The 17,524-nt window shown below is 50.6% G+C and overlaps 1 protein-coding gene across 5 annotated transcripts in view; it reads left to right on the forward strand.

Annotated features, from left to right (window-relative positions):
• The window catches only part of WDR20 (WD repeat domain 20), a 51,358-nt gene extending 39,511 nt beyond the window's left edge, over nucleotides 1–11,847 (forward strand). For 3 of the 5 annotated variants that reach the window (XM_028130008.2, XM_008154756.3, XM_008154759.3), the window contains one exon: nucleotides 9,176–11,847. In XM_028130008.2, coding sequence (XP_027985809.1) covers nucleotides 9,263–10,453 — 1,191 coding nt within the window. In that variant the 5' untranslated portion in view covers nucleotides 9,176–9,262 and the 3' untranslated portion in view covers nucleotides 10,454–11,847. The remainder of the gene's footprint in view (nucleotides 1–9,175) is intronic. The other 2 variants (XM_028130017.2, XM_028130021.2) reach the window with 1 other exon arrangement.
• The last annotated feature ends 5,677 nt before the right edge of the window (nucleotides 11,848–17,524 follow it).

Genomic DNA, 17,524 nt, shown 5'->3' on the forward strand with positions numbered 1-17,524 from the left:
ACACACACACACACACACACACACACACAGCAAATGGTGACTTGTGATGTAAAAGGAGACAGTGGGCCTGGGAAAGAGAAAATGGAGGCCACTGTAAATGGGGAGGCAGAGAACATGTCTCAGAGGTAGTGGTGTGCTTTCATCTGGGCCTCACATGAAAAGGAGGTCAGTCAGGTAAGGAACTGGAGGTAGAGAGCTCCTGCAGAAACAAGAGCAGGTGAAGGCCCGGGAGTGGGGACCCAGACAACTGAGAGAGGGTGGTATAACTTGGGACCCAGACAACTGAGAGAGAATGGTATACCTGGGGAGGGTGGTGCCACCTGAGGGCCTTGCCCCTCGGGGTCTGGCTCAGGTCTGCATCTTCACCTGAGCCGTGGGGTCCCATAGAAGGGAGCAGGAGCACGAGGCAGTCGGGTGGCGATTTTGAAAATGACCCTGGCTGCTTCTTGGAAACCAAATCGGAAGGAGAGATGAACAAATCGTGGGTTTCTGGAGCCCACTTTACCACACTGGATAAAAGGGAAGGAGTGGGTGTTGGGGAACGGAAGGAGAGGTCCAGTTCCATTCTGTACTTACTAAACCTGAGAGGCCAGTAGGTGGTTGCATACATCCATCTGAAGCTTAAAACTAGAGGTAAAGATTTGGGCATTGTCAGCATATACATAATAATCACATCCTTGAGATTAGAAGAAAGGTCTGTGAAGAAAGTTTAGTAAGAGCAGCAACAGTGCCTAGACCAAGTCCTGATAGTACTCCGAGATTCTGGCCATCATATCATCCTGTCTCCAAAGGAGCTTTTAACACAATCAGGTTATTACTGCGAATTTGCAGACTCAGCCCAATGGCTCAGAACCTGGAGCCTGAGGCCGAGGCCTCGGGTTCAGACACCAGCCCTTCACTGACTGCTTGCTGCTGTGGGTCTGTTACTGCAGCTCCTCTCAGCTGGAAAAGGGTAAGGACAGTGCCCGCCTGAAAGAGGGATGCAAATGAGATTTAGCAGAGGGCCTGGAGAGCGAGCCCTGGTGGGTACTCAAATTCCAGATAGAGGGGAAACTCAGAGCGTTCCATTTCCCAGGGGTTGGAAAGAACAGCTTCTTGGGAGGTGAGATACTGGCATTTTTGAAGGAGAAACAGCAATTTCCAGAATGAGAAGGTCAGAGCAGGGCAGCCAGGCAGAGAATCCACATACAGGAGACTGAGGATGGAGCTGCTTATCACAGCTGTGGTGTCGGTCTCTCTCATTCTCCAGAGCACTTCTCAGCCACCGCTCCACACGCGTGGTGCACGCACGCCCCAGTGGTGGTGATTCTGGGTATTCTGATGTTGCCTCCTTTCTGGAGGTGCCTGGTACATGCAAATACATCACACACTTGGGTGGGGCGGATGGCATGGAATTGTAAATTCCAGAAATCCACCTGAAATTAAAGGTAGATGGAATGTTCTGTGTGGCAATCAAGTAGATCTTAAAATGTGTTTTTTTCCCCATATGAATTAAAAAAATTTTTAAATGCCTCTAGAAACATTGGGACCCAGAGAAGTACCAAGAAGAGGGAGACTATCACCTGTCACTCCCAGTGCTCACTGTTAACTTCATTTCTTTGTAAGACTAAGAGTCACACTGTCCAGATGCCAGTGCCTTCACCTCCCAGTCTGGCCTCTGACCTGCTCAGTTCAGTTCAATTCACAGAGGCGAGTGCTGGCTGCTCCCAGGCCGTCCCGGTTACACTGGACCAGGGCCAGTCTGGAGGAAGGAAGTACCTGGTCCTTTCTGGCCTCCCTCGGGAGTGTTGGCCTCAGATCATTGGGTCCCTGAGTGGATTTTAGGTTTCTGTTTGTAGCACTTGTATATGTCGTGCCCTTAAAAGTGTCTGATGAGCCTCTTTTGAGAGTATTTTGACATTTCTGATAAACTCCCAGAACATGGAGCCTCCCTTCATAATGGCATTCAACCTTGTGGGGAGCACCCTGAGGGATAAGGGGTTTACTTTTCATTACTAGTGGTTATGATGTATTGGGGAGGAGGAATTATAGAGACAGTTTCTATATGATGATAAACTTAGCCTCGTTCATCTTTATAAAAATGCTAATTATTTCAGGATTGTAGCCATAGAATAGTACTTCAAAGGGTTTTCAAGTATGTTTTCATTGTTGGATAATATGTAAAATCTAAAAAAAACCTTGTCATCTTGGCTTCTTTCTCAGCTGACATGTAATAAGACCCTCTGTTCTTCATTTTCTCCTTGTCACAGGGCCGGCACGTTGAGTAGGCTCTTTAGGTCAAGTCCAGTTGAAGGGCACGGAGGAGACCCTGACTCCTGGGCCCTGTTAGCAGCCCAAGGCTGTGAGTTCGCTCACTCCACTAGCTGCAGGCTCCTCCTGTGCCTGTGCCCGTGGAGGGGGAAGGGGGCCAGGCCCGGCCTTCGCCTTGCAACCTTCTGTCCAATACTGTCACAAGAGAGCGGTTCTGCGCATTCTTTAGTTTTGTTTTTGTTGTTGCTTTTTTTAATCAAAGGAAGGAAATGAACACATAACGATCTCAGAGTTTTAACATTGATAAAAATGACATCTGACCCTCTTCTCCTTGGCTTTGAAGTAGCCTTTCCTAGTGCCTCCTGAGGGAGCCGCGCCTGCAGCCGCCCTTATTGTGGCTGCATTATGGCTTTTCCAGCAGTTGCTGTGGTTTTTGAATTGCTTGTTTTAGTATTTTTGTTATAAATTAATATCTGCATTTTAAAGTGCACACCCACTCCCTCAAAATAACTTTTTCCTGCTTATCATGTTGATGGTAGTGAAATAAAAGATTAAGTGCTTTGGAAGCTTCATTTAGCAGCAAAGCTTGAATCTGGCAACAAAATGATGTTTATTCTTGCTTCCTTTTTACTAGTTTAGTACAGTTCAAAAATCTTATCTGTTAATGCCATTCATAATGGTAGTTGGGGTGTGTGTTTGGTTTTCACTGGGTTAATGTAGGAAGTGGGACAGTTTCGTCGCCATCCACATAGGGAGTGTGGGGGACCTTTAGTGAAGACTTGGGAGAAGTATGGGTGTGGGAACCCAGGGAAGGGATTCTGAAAAATCCAGATTTTGATTTTTTTTTTTTTATGAAAGTGATTACAAAACTAGGTCTTGCAGCATTTTGGAATTTGACTCTCTTTATTAGAAAGCCCAGTGGCTATGCCCGTTTCCTCACAGTGACCTTCTTAACTGCTCAGCCTCCCCTGCTGTTCCTCCAGCCCCTCCTGCCCTGCATTCCTCCTCTTGCTCTCTCTGCTCCTTCCCACAGTGTCCTCCCTCTGCTTCTCTCTTCTGATCCCTCCCTGATCTCTTCCTGATCTCCAGACTTGCTGCTCTGCCCTGCCCTGCCCTGCCCTGCCCTGCCTGCCCAGAGCCACTTCCTCTCTGAGTCTCAAGTCCTGTCCCCTGACCTAGGAAGATTTTCATGCCCAGAGCAGAGCTCCTGCCTCTCAGCCCCACCCTCTCCTCATGGACCTTCTGGGTCCTTTCTCTGCTTTCCCTCTGCTTCCCTAATATTTTCCCTTGTAAGTAGGGTTTTATAGTTTCACACTCCTTTTCTTCCTTGGAGCTCTTCGGATGTCACAGATCTGGCTCTCACTGTTCCTTGCCTTCCACTCGTTTTCATTAGCTGCCTGCTGGATGAGAACACTTGGATTTCTCACAGCTTAGTCTCCCCCTCCTCTTCATCCTTTTCTCTCACCGCCTTCCCCGTCACTCAGGCTCAGAACCAATCACTTGTCACATGCCCACTTCATTCCCCACCATCTACTCTACCCAGCCTAATCCAGGCCTGCCCCCTAGCCACTGGTCAAGTTGAATGTCCTCTGACAATTGTCATGGCCTCCTTACTGGTTCCTCCCCCACCCAGCCCATCTTCTATTCTGTGCAACTGCCGCATTTCACATTAATCTGGCATTTCCCTTTCGGGAACCTTGGTGCCCACTGTCTGCAGCAGCACTGCCTGCAGAGTAGGGCGTCAGCCACTTAGGCAGTTTAAACTTTTCTAACGGCCATAGCACAGTAAATCAGTAGAAAGTACGTGAGAGTAAGATTTTATTTTATCCAGTATATCCAAAATGTTATTTCAACATATAGTGTAATCAGTATAAACATATGAATACTCCAGTTTCCATAATTTCTAGTCTTAAGAATCCATTGTGTATTTACACTCACGCACAGTTCACTCAGACCGGTCACATTTCAAGGGCTTGGGCAGCACAGGCCTTCAAGGTCACAGTCCGAGCCCCTTAGCCTGGGACCTGATGGTCCTGAGTCCCAGTTCACGATTCTAGACTGAATATACTGCCCCTGCCCAGGTGCTCCAGCCAGAACAGGTGCGGTGCTTTCCTTTTTCTCTCAGTCTCCCCCCCGCCCCCCCTCCCTGTACTCTTCTCTCTTTGGGATGTCCAGTGCCTGCCTTGCTCCCGCCTCGGCATCCTTTTAGGTGCTATTCCCTGTGCAAGGACGCTGTTCCCTGTATCCTGTCAGCCTGCTGTCTGCCATCCTCACTGTCCATGCACAGTCACCCTCACTGTCACCAAAAGGTTTTTATGGGCTCTTCAGTTTGAGATTAAAATCACTACAGTCCCTCCCTGCCCTCACTTTATTGCCATCCCCCCCCCCCCCCCCGCCCCCATGGCTTATTCTGCACAGCACTCACTACCATCAGGTCTTGTATATTTCACTATCTTCTTTTCCCACTTGAAGATAAATTCCATTCTGGAAGGGGTGTCTGTCTATTTAATCAGTGCAGAGAATACAGCAATGATACCTACCTTCCTATGGGGAAATGGATGCTGCTACTTACACTGCTGATGGGAGTGGAATTGTTGTCTTCTGTGGGAGGTAATTTGGCGATATCTATAAAAATTATAAATGCATATACCTTTTGACCCAGCTATTCCACTGAGACTTTACCCCGCAGGTATATTCATACCAGGTGTAACCGTTAATAATGCAGATTTTGATATCAAAGAAAACACGATAATTTCAAGAGAAACATCAGAAGTGCTTTATTCAAAGTAATGTCCATCGCTAGCTACACATTTCCCCCATCTTTCAGGTAATTTGTGGATACCGTCCCAATAGAACTTTGCTTGTTTTGAGGCAGACCATTCAGAGACCCAATTTTTCACTTCTTCGTATGTTTTTAAGTGCTGCTCAGAAAGTACGTGTGCCATTGATCAGAACAAGTGGTAATCTGAAGGTGGGATAATACTTCCCAGGCAAGATCTTTTAACGTGTCTTTAACTGGTTTTGAAGTGTGTGATGGTGCGTCATCATGAAGCAAAATTACGTTGCTGTGTCTTCTGGCCCATTCTGGTTTTATGATCAGAGCGTGGTTCAAATTGATTATTTGTTGTCGGTAGCGATCAGTATTAATGGTGTCACCTGGTTTTAGAAGCTCATAATACACCATACCTTTCTGATCCCACCAAACGCAGAGCATCGTCTTCTTCCTGAAGCGATTTGGCCTTGCAGTCAATGATGGTTGACCTGGATCAATCCATGATTTTGTGCATTTGGGATTCTCAAAATAAATCCACTTTTCATCACCAGTTACAATTCGATGCAAAAAAACCCTTTCTTTTGTGCCGTTGAAGCAACATTTTACTGATGACTTTTCAGTTTTCCATCAGTTGATGTGGCACCCATTTTCCTTCCTTTAAAATCTTTTCCATTGCTTGTAAACGATCAGAAATTGTTTGCTGAGCAACGTTTAGTCTTTCTGCAAGTTGTTTTTGAGTTTGACACACATTTCATCCAATAATGCTTGTAATTGTTGGTCTTCAAACTTTTTCGGTTGACCTGGACGTTCTTTGTCTTTCACATAGAAATCATCACTTTTAAAGCATTTAAACCAGCATTCACAAGTATCTTGAGATGGAGCATGTTCACCATAAGCTTTCCGAAGTATATGATAACTTTCAGCAGCACTTTTCTTCAAAATAATGAATTAAAACTTCCCGCAAATGCTCTTTTTTGGCACGAAATTCGACATTTTTAAGCGTAAACACATCTATGATATTAACACCTTCAGCAAATTTGACATATGAAGTTTTGAAGCTTGTCAATACAACAAAATATCGTATATATCAAATCGCATGTACTGTATATGTGTAACTCCATCTATTGAAAAAATCCGCATTATTAACCGGTACACCTAGTATATGTGAAAACAGCCCTGTGTACAAGGGTATTATTGCTACACTAGAGGCCCGGTGCATGAATTTGTGCACCAGTGGGGTCCCTCGGCCTGGCCTGCGGGATCAGGCCGAAACCGGCTCTTCGACATCCCCCTGCAGGGTTCAGGATTGTGAGAGGGCACAGGCTAGGCCGAGGGACCTTACCTGTGCACGATTGGGACCAGGGAGGAATGCTGGAGGTTGGTCAGCTGGGGAGGGACCGCAGGAGGGCTCCAGGGTGTGTCAGGCCAGTCTCGCTCAGTCCTGATCTGCTGGACCCCAGCAGCAAGCTAACCTACCAGTTGGAGCGTCTGCCCCTTGGTGGTCAGTGCACATCATAGCGACTGGTCGACCAGTTGACTGTCTGCCCCCTGGTGGTCAGTGTACGTCATAGTGAGCAGCTGAGTGGCCTTAGCATATCATTAGCATATTATGCTTTGATTGGTTGAATGGACAACTGGGCACTTAGCATATTAGGTTTTTGTTATATAGGATAAATGCCTGTCAACCAGGGACTCTTAAACTATAGTATACTCATGTAATTGCATACTCTGCAGCATGAAAAAGCTGTTTTTGTGCCCAGGCAGACAGATGTGTGGAAGTCTCTGGATGAGAAGGCAGGGGTGCAGACCTTACATGGTGTGCTCTGGCATGAAAAACGAGGGTACACAGGTTCATATCCTTGTCCACGCATGAGGACACTGGACAGAGAAGCGAGAAGCTGCTAGCAGTGACAGGCCGATGTCAGTGAGGCTCCTACTGTATGCTTTATATGAATTATGAATGTATTATCTAATAAATAAGTGAAAGCTAGCCTTGCAGGCTATTTTGTAAGGACTAAAGAGCATGTACAGAGCTTGGGCCTGGGCCGGGCATGCACAGTAGGTTCTCTATACTTGTCCTTGTACTTGAGCACACAAACAGGCAGAGTTGGACCCGTGATTGTTTTACAGTTGCTTAAACTGGCATGCCCGGTGCACAAGTGCTGGAGTGTGCACAGGTGGCCACAGGACACGGAATGTGGGCTCAGGTTTTTGTCCGTGAGGTGCAGTGACGTGTCCACGTACAGTAGTCGCAGTGAGCTCCTTTCATGTGCTTGTCATCCCAGTAGCACCTCGTTTATGATGGGGCTGTAGCTGCCCTTCGTACCTCCGAGTTGTAGAGCAGCACGGTTCTTACTTGACAGAATTGTAATTTCGAGTTCTAATGGAATTGTGTTGTTTGTTTAAGCCAAGAGTAAAATCTTCTCCTAACCGTAGTGCTAGAAGTTTTTATGTCTGTCCTTAGCCCTGGCTGGTTTGGCTCATTGGTTAGAGTGTGGGCCCCAGATTGAAGGGTGGAGGGTTCCATTGCAGTTTTCCCAGCCCCAGTAGGCACACGTGCATGAGGCTATCAGTCCATGTTTCTCTCTCTCTCTCACCCCCCTTCCCCTCTCTCTCTCTCTCTCTCTCTCTCTCTCTCTCTCTCTCTCTCTCTCTCTTTTTCTCTCTCTCTCTTTCTCCTTCCCTTTTCCTCCTCTCTCCCTCTCCTCCCTCCCCTCCACTCTCTCTAGAAATCAATGGACAAAAAATGCTTGGGTGAGGATTAAAAAAAAAGTTGCACATGTGATTGGAGGGACAGTGGTGTGATCGTGGGAAAACAGGTTTGACTTGGTTGTGGGGACATGGGAGGTGCTGGGCCGCCTGACCAAGCCACCCATGGCGGGTGAGAAGTGGCCACCCTTAGACATTGGGCTGGCAGGCCAGTCACCCTTATGGGGTCAGGAATGCTGGAGGCACCTGGGCCTGACGGGAACAGCAAGGTCTGGCCTGGCCTTGCAGGTTCTCTGTGACCTTGTGAGGATGAAATGGTGACAGGCTTGTGGGAGCCCCCCCGGAGCGGCACTGGCTCTTGGGCCGGATGGTTCATTGATCTCCTCGAAAAACTCAGGTTTTTAATTTTCTGTAAAAGTGCGGCACACACAGCAGATTGAGGAGGGAGAAGGTGCCCTGCTCTTGGCGGGGTTCAGGGGTCCCAGCCAGCGAGGTGAAGGCGTCAGTTGCTAGAGGGGTGGCTTCGAGGATGTTTGGCAGTAGGAGTCTCTGAGAACTGGGGACTTGTGGATTGTTGCTGCTGCTGTGATTTGGGGCGGGGCCACCCTGCGGGGGCTGCTGGGCCTCTGGCCTCCAGGTCTGCAGGCAGGGCCGGTGCTATGCCTGTGGGTGGGTTTTACTTTTGGCCTTTTCTCCTTTTGGTTTGAGAGGCAAGGCTCTCCTAACCTGTGCCTGTTTAAGACACGGTTGTCAGTGGACCAGCGGTGAGCACGGAGTAGAGGGGCCGTGATCGGGCCCATACTCTTGAATTAGTCACCTGCCTGTCCTTTTTTATTTTTTTTTCCCCTTTAAATTCTTTATTGTCTGTTTCTTAAACACCACCTTGTTCCAGAGGCGATGTGGAAGGATTGCCTGTAAAGGGACTCACAGGACAGCGGCCCCAAGGAGGAAGTCTGCTCCAGGGCCGCGGTGGAGCCGGGGTGTGTGTGTTGAAGTCCTGTGTGCTGCTGGCAGGGGCCTCCCCACCTGGGAACAGCTCAAGCAGGGGCAGGTGTAGTCCGCTCATGTGAGACCAGCACTGCGGGTTCCCTGGGTCCTCACAGAGGACGCTGTGTAGGTGCAGTGACTCGGATCCAGAGCCTCCTAGTGGAAGAAATGTCAAGTGCTCAGGGGCTGTCCCTCTCCAGGGTCCCAGCACCTGGCACAGTGGCTGTTGAATAATCAGCTCCCTCTGTGAAGGCCAGTGGCCTCACACCCAAGTGCAGTTGTAGAAAGTCATTGTTCAAGCGGCCAGAACGCTCTTCGCTGGCCTGGTTGGCCACGGGAGAGAGTGGCATGCCCGGGTGACTTGTCCCTTGTCACCGAGCAGCAGACAGCTTTCTTGCTGGAACATAGACAGTTAAGCTCCCCATTGTGATAACGTCTTCTCCTTTGTCTTCACAGAGACTAATAGACAAGTCACGAGTAACCTGTGTCAAATGGGTTCCCGGTTCGGAAAGCCTTTTCCTAGTAGCCCATTCGAGTGGGAACATGTACCTGTATAATGTGGAGCACTCTTGTGGCACCACAGCCCCCCACTACCAGCTCCTGAAGCAGGGCGAGAGCTTCGCCGTGCACACTTGCAAGAGCAAATCCACGAGGAACCCTCTCCTCAAGTGGACGGTGGGCGAGGGGGCCCTCAACGAGTTTGCTTTCTCCCCAGATGGCAAGTTCTTGGCGTGCGTGAGCCAGGACGGGTTTCTGCGGGTGTTCAACTTTGACTCTGTGGAGCTGCACGGCACCATGAAAAGCTACTTTGGAGGCTTGCTGTGCGTGTGCTGGAGCCCGGACGGCAAGTACATCGTCACGGGGGGCGAGGATGACCTGGTGACAGTCTGGTCTTTTGTAGACGGCCGAGTGATAGCTCGAGGCCACGGGCACAAGTCCTGGGTCAGTGTGGTGGCGTTTGACCCCTACACCACGAGTGTAGAAGAAAGCGACCCTATGGAGTTCAGTGGCAGTGACGAGGACTTCCAGGACCTGCTCCACTTTGGCAGAGACCGAGCAAACAGTACCCAATCCAGGCTGTCCAAGCGGAACTCCACGGAGAGCCGCCCCGTCAGTGTCACGTACCGGTTTGGCTCTGTGGGCCAGGACACGCAGCTCTGCTTGTGGGACCTCACGGAAGATATCCTTTTCCCTCACCAGCCCCTCTCCAGGGCACGGACACACACAAATGTCATGAACGCCACGAGCCCTCCAGCCGGGAGCACTGGGAACAGCGTCTCGACACCTGGCAGCTCTGCGCCCCCCCCTCTACCGCGGTCCAACAGCCTCCCACATTCCACTGTCTCCAACGCTGGCAGCAAGAGCAACGTCGCCGATGGGGCCATCGCGTCTGGGGTCAGCAAATTCGCAACACTCTCCCTACACGACCGGAAGGACCGGCACCACGAGAAAGATCACAAGCGAAACCATAGCATGGGACACATTTCTAGCAAGAGCAGTGACAAACTGAACCTAGTTACCAAAACCAAAACGGACCCCGCTAAAACTCTGGGCACGCCCCTGTGTCCTCGAATGGAAGACGTTCCCTTGTTAGAGCCGCTCATCTGTAAAAAGATAGCACATGAAAGGCTGACTGTGTTGATTTTCCTTGAAGACTGTGTAGTCACTGCTTGTCAGGAGGGGTTTGTTTGCACATGGGGAAGGCCTGGGAAAGTGGTAAGTTTGAATCCTTAACGCTGCACCAGACCGAGAACTTGAGTAGGTAGTGATTTTTTTTCCTTGTGGGAGGGGTGGGTGTACAATGAATGAATGACACTTCTTAATGTAAATCTAAATGCATCAGAGCCATACTTTTGGATACTGCATGCCATGTAATTCTGAATCATTTGATAATTCACCTTAGAACGTTTAAAAAATATAATCAAACTAATTGCCAGCCAAGTCCGTCACCCTCCTGGGAGTATATAGAGTCCCAAGGTGAGCGCTCCTGTCTTAGACTATTTCGATTTTAGGAAAATCATGACAGTGTGGGGAAACAATGAATTAAAAAGCTAAAATTAAAATTTCTGCTTTAACTGGAATATTTTTGCTTAACTACTCAATTAGAAAATTGTACACCTGATCAGAGCGTGTTCAGCACGGACGGCCACTGACTGTCATTTATAGTCCAGTTTTTTATCTTAATCATAAAATGTTTAGGAATCTATGAAATTTAACTTTAGGAACAAAGCGTTCAGCAGGGTTGATTGATATTATTTTTACATTGTTCTGGCAATCCACAGAAAGAGAAGAGCCTTAATTTTTAAAACCCATTTTAGTCATTTTATGACAATTAAAATTGTTTAATAAACATCTTTTTTCAAAGAAGCAGTTTGTACCACTTTGATTGAGATTCTGTGCACTAAATAAAATACCCACGTTCCTCAAGCCTGGGCGGTTCCCGTGAACTGCAGGCCGAGGTTGCCCACCGCACGTGTCAGAAGTGCCTCTTGCCACGGAAGCCAAGACCTTTTCTGTCCAGTGCGCTTTTGCCTGTTTTTTTTTCCAACAAGAAAAAAGAGGTTTCATTTTCTTTTGTTTTGGGGCGGATTTTGTTTTTTTATTTCTTGGGAGGTTTTTTTGGTCACGAAGGCTCACGAGTGTAGGCCCTGGGCAGCCTCTTTAGCTTTGTTTTGTACAGACTGACAGACCCTCCTGATCCCCTCCTTGTCTCCCCCCCACCCCCCGTCCCCACCCCGGGCAGTCCAGGTTTGGTTTTCACACTAGAGGGGAAGTCCACCTGCAGGGTGCCCCTTATTGTCGGGTGGTGGTCCTTCCAGGGTTATTCTTGGGATGCTGATATTGGCCTGGCCCTCAGGCTTCCATCCCAGCACCTCACCCCGGCCCAGGTGCCCACTGGATGGACCCGCTGCTCCCGGGGGAAACTGCAGTGTTTGATCCTGAGTCCCTATGACCCTTCTCAGCTGTGGAGGAGTTTCAAATCCCAGCTTTCAGATGGATGCGATGGTTCTTTGAGCTCTGTGTTTTATGTCAAGATGACGATTATCTGGTTTGTTAACTTATTTTGGTCATTTAGGTTTGTTCTGTTTTGCACACTTTTGTAATTAAATATAGCGATGCTGATAACATGTGCTGGTTTGAGTAGTGAATGCCGTTCAGCGAAGTGAAGACCTGGATGTTCAGCTCTCTGATGCGTGAGGCTCTGTGCGCTCTCAGTGCGCCCTCCCGGGAAGCCCACCCACACCTCACCCGTCATGCTCCGTAACGCAGGTGGTGTCTGTCACCTGTGGTCGCAGTGGCCGTGTTCTGCCACAGGAGGTCCAGGGTGGCCTTCAAGGGGCACCTCCCCCGTTGATGCATTACAGCCCGTGGGAATGATGACATCCTCTCTACCGACTGTTAGACGTGGCCCTTTGTCCCTAAATGTTCATGTTCTAAGGTAGCAAAGACAGTGGCCCATGGACCGGCAACTTTGGAGGCTGCCAGATGGAGAGATTAGGAACCAACACTCCATGTGCAGTTTTATGTTCCTACCTAGTTTTAGAAATTCCGTTTCAAAGGCTTCCGAGGCATTGAGAAGTTTCAAAGTTCAGGACTTTGTGTTTGGCCTAAGTGGAGAGTGGCTGCTCCCAGGTGAGCGGCCTTTACGGGGAAGGTTACGATGCCCTTGCACTTCTCTCGCACTGCTCCCGGCATGACTCACACTCGACACGGGGCGCTTTCTGGTTCTTCCTGCCCTTCAGCATCCTCGGCTGCGCGGCCGCGGTAAAGGAGGGGCTGCTGGTGCCCTGGCAGTGACCTGCCTGAGAGACACTTGGGTGAGGGTAAGAGGAGGGTATTGTTCCTTTTAAAAACTCGAAAGTGTGCTCACAGGAGCCAGTGGTGCCTGTCTCTTCCACCCCTCACCCTGCCAGGCTCCTGTCCGTTTCTCGTTCTTCCAGTTTCTGCTGGTGTGGGGGTCCATCTGCCTGTCTGGGAGGCTGCCTGGGGCCCCTGCTGGGTGTCAGGTGCTGGGGAGGCACAGGCTTCCGCTCCTCTGATACCTGCCCCCCCTTTGACAGCCAGCAGAGCCCCTCTCCTGCAGGCGGGAGGACCAGCTTGAGGAGAAGAGGGTGCTGCACAGGGCCGGCAGTTCCTCCCATTCCCCTCAGACCGGCTCCAGTACTGGCTCCTGCGGACCTGGGTGGGACAAGAGGGGCAGGAGGGGCGGGGACTGGAGTGGTGGGTCCTGACCGGGTGGATGAGGCACTAAGAGAAATCTGGGGAGTGTTTTCATAGTTCTTTCTCCCAAATGTGAGCTTCCTCAGTGAAATTTGTCAATTTCCAGCTTAAACATTGTCTTGAGCAGAAATGTCCCTTCTCAACCTGCCCTCTGCAATAAAAGGCATGGGCAAGAGGAGGCGTTACCACTCGGTCAGCAAGCTCCTCTGTCAGCACGGAAGCAAGGGTGGAGAGCAGGGGCCCAAGTGAGGCCCAGAGGCCTCAGCTGGCTCCCTCCTGGCTGTGTGCCGGCCACTCTCCGGCCACGGCCAGGCAGCCGGGCTTCGCTGAGGCAGCTCTGGCCCCACTGATGGGGCAGGGCAGGATGATTCAGAGTCCCCCGAGGGCTAGAGACACAGCCTTGATTTAAAGCAAGTATGTAAGAGGGAATAGGCAGCCACTTTTAAATAACCAGTAACTTTAGGTTCTAAATTTACTTAAACAAATAGTGGTTAAGAATCTTAATTTTGTCTTTTGTGCCAATTGAACCTTCTGGCATTTTGGAGTGTTCTCCTGTGAGCCACTGGCTTGGGACTAAGAAGAGTAAATGCCTTAGGTTAGAGGGATGGACGAGTGGAAAGACAAGTAAGTCATAGCAGAGATGATTGTCTCAGACATTCAGAAACCTCGAGGAGCCGCATGCCATGAGGAGCCCCACGGCACTTCCCAGGTTCTGCAGGCACGGGCGGTGTCCCTCCCAGGCGACCCGGGCTCGGCTCCGGCCAAGTCCCAGCTGGCTGGTAGCCAGGAAGCCATTTCTCCCTCTTTCCTCCACTTCCAGGGTTGCATCTTGAATTTGTAAGAAATTGCCAAGTTTCAAGTTCCCACTGCAGTCCATGAGGCCGCTTTATCAGGTGGCTGTGCCAGTGTACAAGGGTCACGTCCCCTCTTGCCTGGGAGGGAGATGTGATCTGTTTGTTCAGGAAGCTCAAGGGGTGAGGGGGCAGCCGCAGGGTCAGGGAGGGCGTGGGAACCGGGCGCCCCGTGTTGTGCGTCTGGCTGCCTGAGAAGGCGCTAAAAGCAGAGTTCCACTTGGGGTTTTGCAGGAAAGATGCGGGAGAGCTTGGCCCTGGGGCCGGTGTGTGGGTGGACCAGCGGGAGCAGTGGGCCTTGGTTGTGACCGTCTCCCTGTGTCCGCACAGGGGGTTTCCTCCCTCAGCCCGGAGCCTCTGTGTGCCCGGGCGTGACCCGGGGCCGAGCGGCACGCCGGCCCTCATGGGCTCAGCAGCCTGGGAGGTGGAGGCCAGGGCTGCAGAGAAAAGCACTTGTATTCAGCTGTTCCCCTCCAAACCCAGAGCCCAGCTCACACGTGGGAACACACCCCTGGTGGGGGGAAGCCGCCCACAGGCATTGGCCTCATCCGTGGCTGCATCTGTTACATGATGTTTGTGTCATAAGTTGCTGTCTCTCAATTGAAAAGTGTAAAAGTTTTTGCATATTTTATTTCTGTATACCTAAGTTTATTAAAGATTATGTTAGGTGACACTGTATAAAATTGTATGAATATTTATTTTTAGTGAAAATCAAAAGTAAAATTTGTATGTATTTCCTTTTTTATATTTTCATCTAATTTCTTGACAACTTGAATAAATTTCACAAAGAGCCTTCCTAACATGAAATGCTGGTAAATTCAGTTCTTCACTGTTGCAGTAATGAATGGCGCTTTAGTATCAGTGTTGTTACTTATCATTTTAAGAAAACCATGTTCGTGTCCCTGCCTTGGTGTTCGCTGCCCCCATCTCACTGTGACAGCGAGAGACTGACGCACTGGACGTTCGGAAGGACTGCGGGTTGCCTTTGGGACTGACGAACAAATGTGTGAATGAATTATAAATGTAGATAATTTTCACTGTCACTTTGACAGCTAAGCTTTATAAAACCTGTGACCCAAAAAGGAAGAGCTGTAAGAATAAGGGCCTCGGCAATGTGGACCAAGCGGACACGGGAATGGCTGCCTCTTGTCACTGCTGTTTCTCGTGATTAGAAACATAGAAGGGAACCTTTGTTCCGAGTATCAGAGGTCGCGGGTGTCCTATGTGGGGAGGGACTGACCTCAGCCAGCTGTGGAGCAGGCCTGCTTCAGGAGGCAGGTTATCCTGAGCAGCCATCGCTGTGCTGAGCACAGGGGTCACAGAGGTCAGCCCCCAGCTGGACCCCAGAGCGGGGGGAGGTAAAGGTGAGACAGCCCCTGGGCAGGGCCTGGTGCCCCCATCGTCCTGTCAGGCCCCTGCTGTGTCCTGAGATGCCTGGGCCTGGGGCACAGCTGGCAAGGCTGCTGGCAGGGAGCTCCCTGCTGTCTGCCTCCCTCCAGGTGGGCAGCCACCTCTCAGAGCCTTCCTGCCACCGTCCTCCGAGCCTTCAGCTCCTGCCTTCAACTCGAAGCTGCCAGGCGCAGCCAGACATTGCGCCCTCGGAGTGCCCTGCTCGGACCCCCTACCACAGGAGCAGGTACTGTTCCTCGGCACGGAGTCGGTTCTGAGCCCTTCACACTGCTAGGTCTGCAGCAAGTTCAGAAGGACACACACTTTCTATCCTTAAAAACAGTTTATACTATTTATATAACTAGAAAAAACATTAAGTCCATTCTTCCATGTGTGGCTGCCTGTCGAAAGAAACAGCTGTCCCGTGTGTCTCTTAAAAGAGGCCCTTAGTGTCGGCCTCGAAACCAGCCTCTCAGTGGTTTCGGGTGGAGGCCCGCCTGGGACTCGGGAAGGGCCTCGGGCTAGAAAGGCTTTTGGAGGACCCAGGAGGGGTTCATCCCTCCTGCCCGCTGAGCAGAGAGGTTTCAGAGCCGTAGTTGGCCACACGGTTCTCAGAGGTTACAAAGAATTTGAATGAGCCTGGCCGGTGTGGCTCGGTGGTTGAGCGTAGTCCCATGAACCAAGAGCTCATGGTTCGATTCCCAGTTCAGGCACATACCCGGGCTGTGGGCTCAATCCCCAGTAGGGGGCTTGCAGGAAGCAGCCAATCACTGATTCTCACCTCTCCCTCTCCCTCTCTTAAAATCAACAAAAACATTTAAAAATACATACATACATAAAAATAAGTGCTGCTAAACTCTCAATGGAGGGGCCTGCCTCTGAGGGGCTGGGTGGGCAGTACTCTGGGGCCCTGAGCTGTGGCCCTTGGGGAAGGTGGGGAAGGGCCCCCCTGGCAGGTGCCCCTCACCTTAAGGCCAATGAGGTCCCAAGGAACCCAGGCCCTGAGAGCCCACATTGTCCCCCAGCCACCTGGCCCCAAATCCACGCAGAGCCGGGTTCCGTGGGTTCTGGTTCCAACCAGGCAGGACTGTCAGGAAGGATCTGGACAAATTCAGTAGGCGAACGTGGAGGATCTGTCACAACTGGCTCCTAACCAGCAGGAGTCTGTTCCGGTGGCGTCAGACTGCGGAGAGGTGAGTGGCTGGGACCCTCCGAGGCCCTGTTTGCTGGATTAATGTAACCTGCTTTGTTTGCAGCGTTTATCATCATCCCCAAACCAGGCCACTTCCCAGGTGAAACTGTAGTGTAGCGACCCACTACTGCTCAGAAACTCTCACCCGGACCCGGTCTCGAGGGAGTATGACGATGCAGGAGCTAAGAGCTGCACCTCAGCCACGCGTGGGAGGCGGATGTCACCCGAATCATGAGGGGAAGAGTAACTCAGAGCAGGGCTCTCGGCAGGGTGCTCGCTGCTCATCTGAGGAGGTTGTTTCTATTTTAAATCGTTCTTTGGGGGCTGCAGTGAAAAATGAGAAATGAGCCCTGGCCAGTGTATTCCAGTGGTTAGAGCATTGGCTCCAGCACCCAAGGGTCACAGGTTTGATTCCCGGTCAAGGGCACATACCTGGGTCACAGGTTTGATCCCCAGCCCAGGTCGGGGCACAAAGTGATGTGTCTCTCTCACAATGATGTTTTTCTGTCCACCCCCCACAGTCCATGTCCCCCCTGAACTCCCCCATCCCTTCCACTCTCTCTAAAAATCAATGGATAAAATATTCCTCAGGTGAAGATTAACCAAAAAAATAAATAGTAAGTGAAGTTTTCCTGCTTTTTACTTTTAAGATTCAATGTAATTAAAGTCTCATATATATGTGAAATATATACATATATGCACAGTATAAAAATCCCAACTGTTACAACTGGTACTTGTCTCCTTTTGCAGTCAACAGCAGTCGGGCTGTCTGTTTCGGCCCCAGCTGCCCCCTCCAGCTGAGCTCAGGAGGCCCCGGCACTCGGCAGGTGCTCAGTAGACGTGTGGAGTGAGCGAGTTCGACAGGATGGTGGTCGAGGACGTGTGAGACTTCTCCCCTTCTAGAGTTCTGCGTTGGGAGCCATTTAACAGCATTGCCCAGAAAGGCTTAAATGGCCTCGCCGTCCACAAGCTTTCCAGTTCGGAGGGCAGACCTTGCCAGGGCTCTGGCGGCAGCGAGGAGGCCTCCTGTGCCCTAAGCCCTGGCTGGCACCATGTGGGGCCCGCAGACAGGCACAGCGCCAGAGCCACTCCGGCTGCCCAGAGACTGGCTGCCCAGCCAAGAGCAGGTGGGCGTGAGCTCCTGGCCACGCA

Source organism: Eptesicus fuscus, chromosome 5 (genome assembly GCF_027574615.1).
Source record: "Eptesicus fuscus isolate TK198812 chromosome 5, DD_ASM_mEF_20220401, whole genome shotgun sequence".
NCBI lineage: Eukaryota > Metazoa > Chordata > Mammalia > Chiroptera > Vespertilionidae > Eptesicus > Eptesicus fuscus.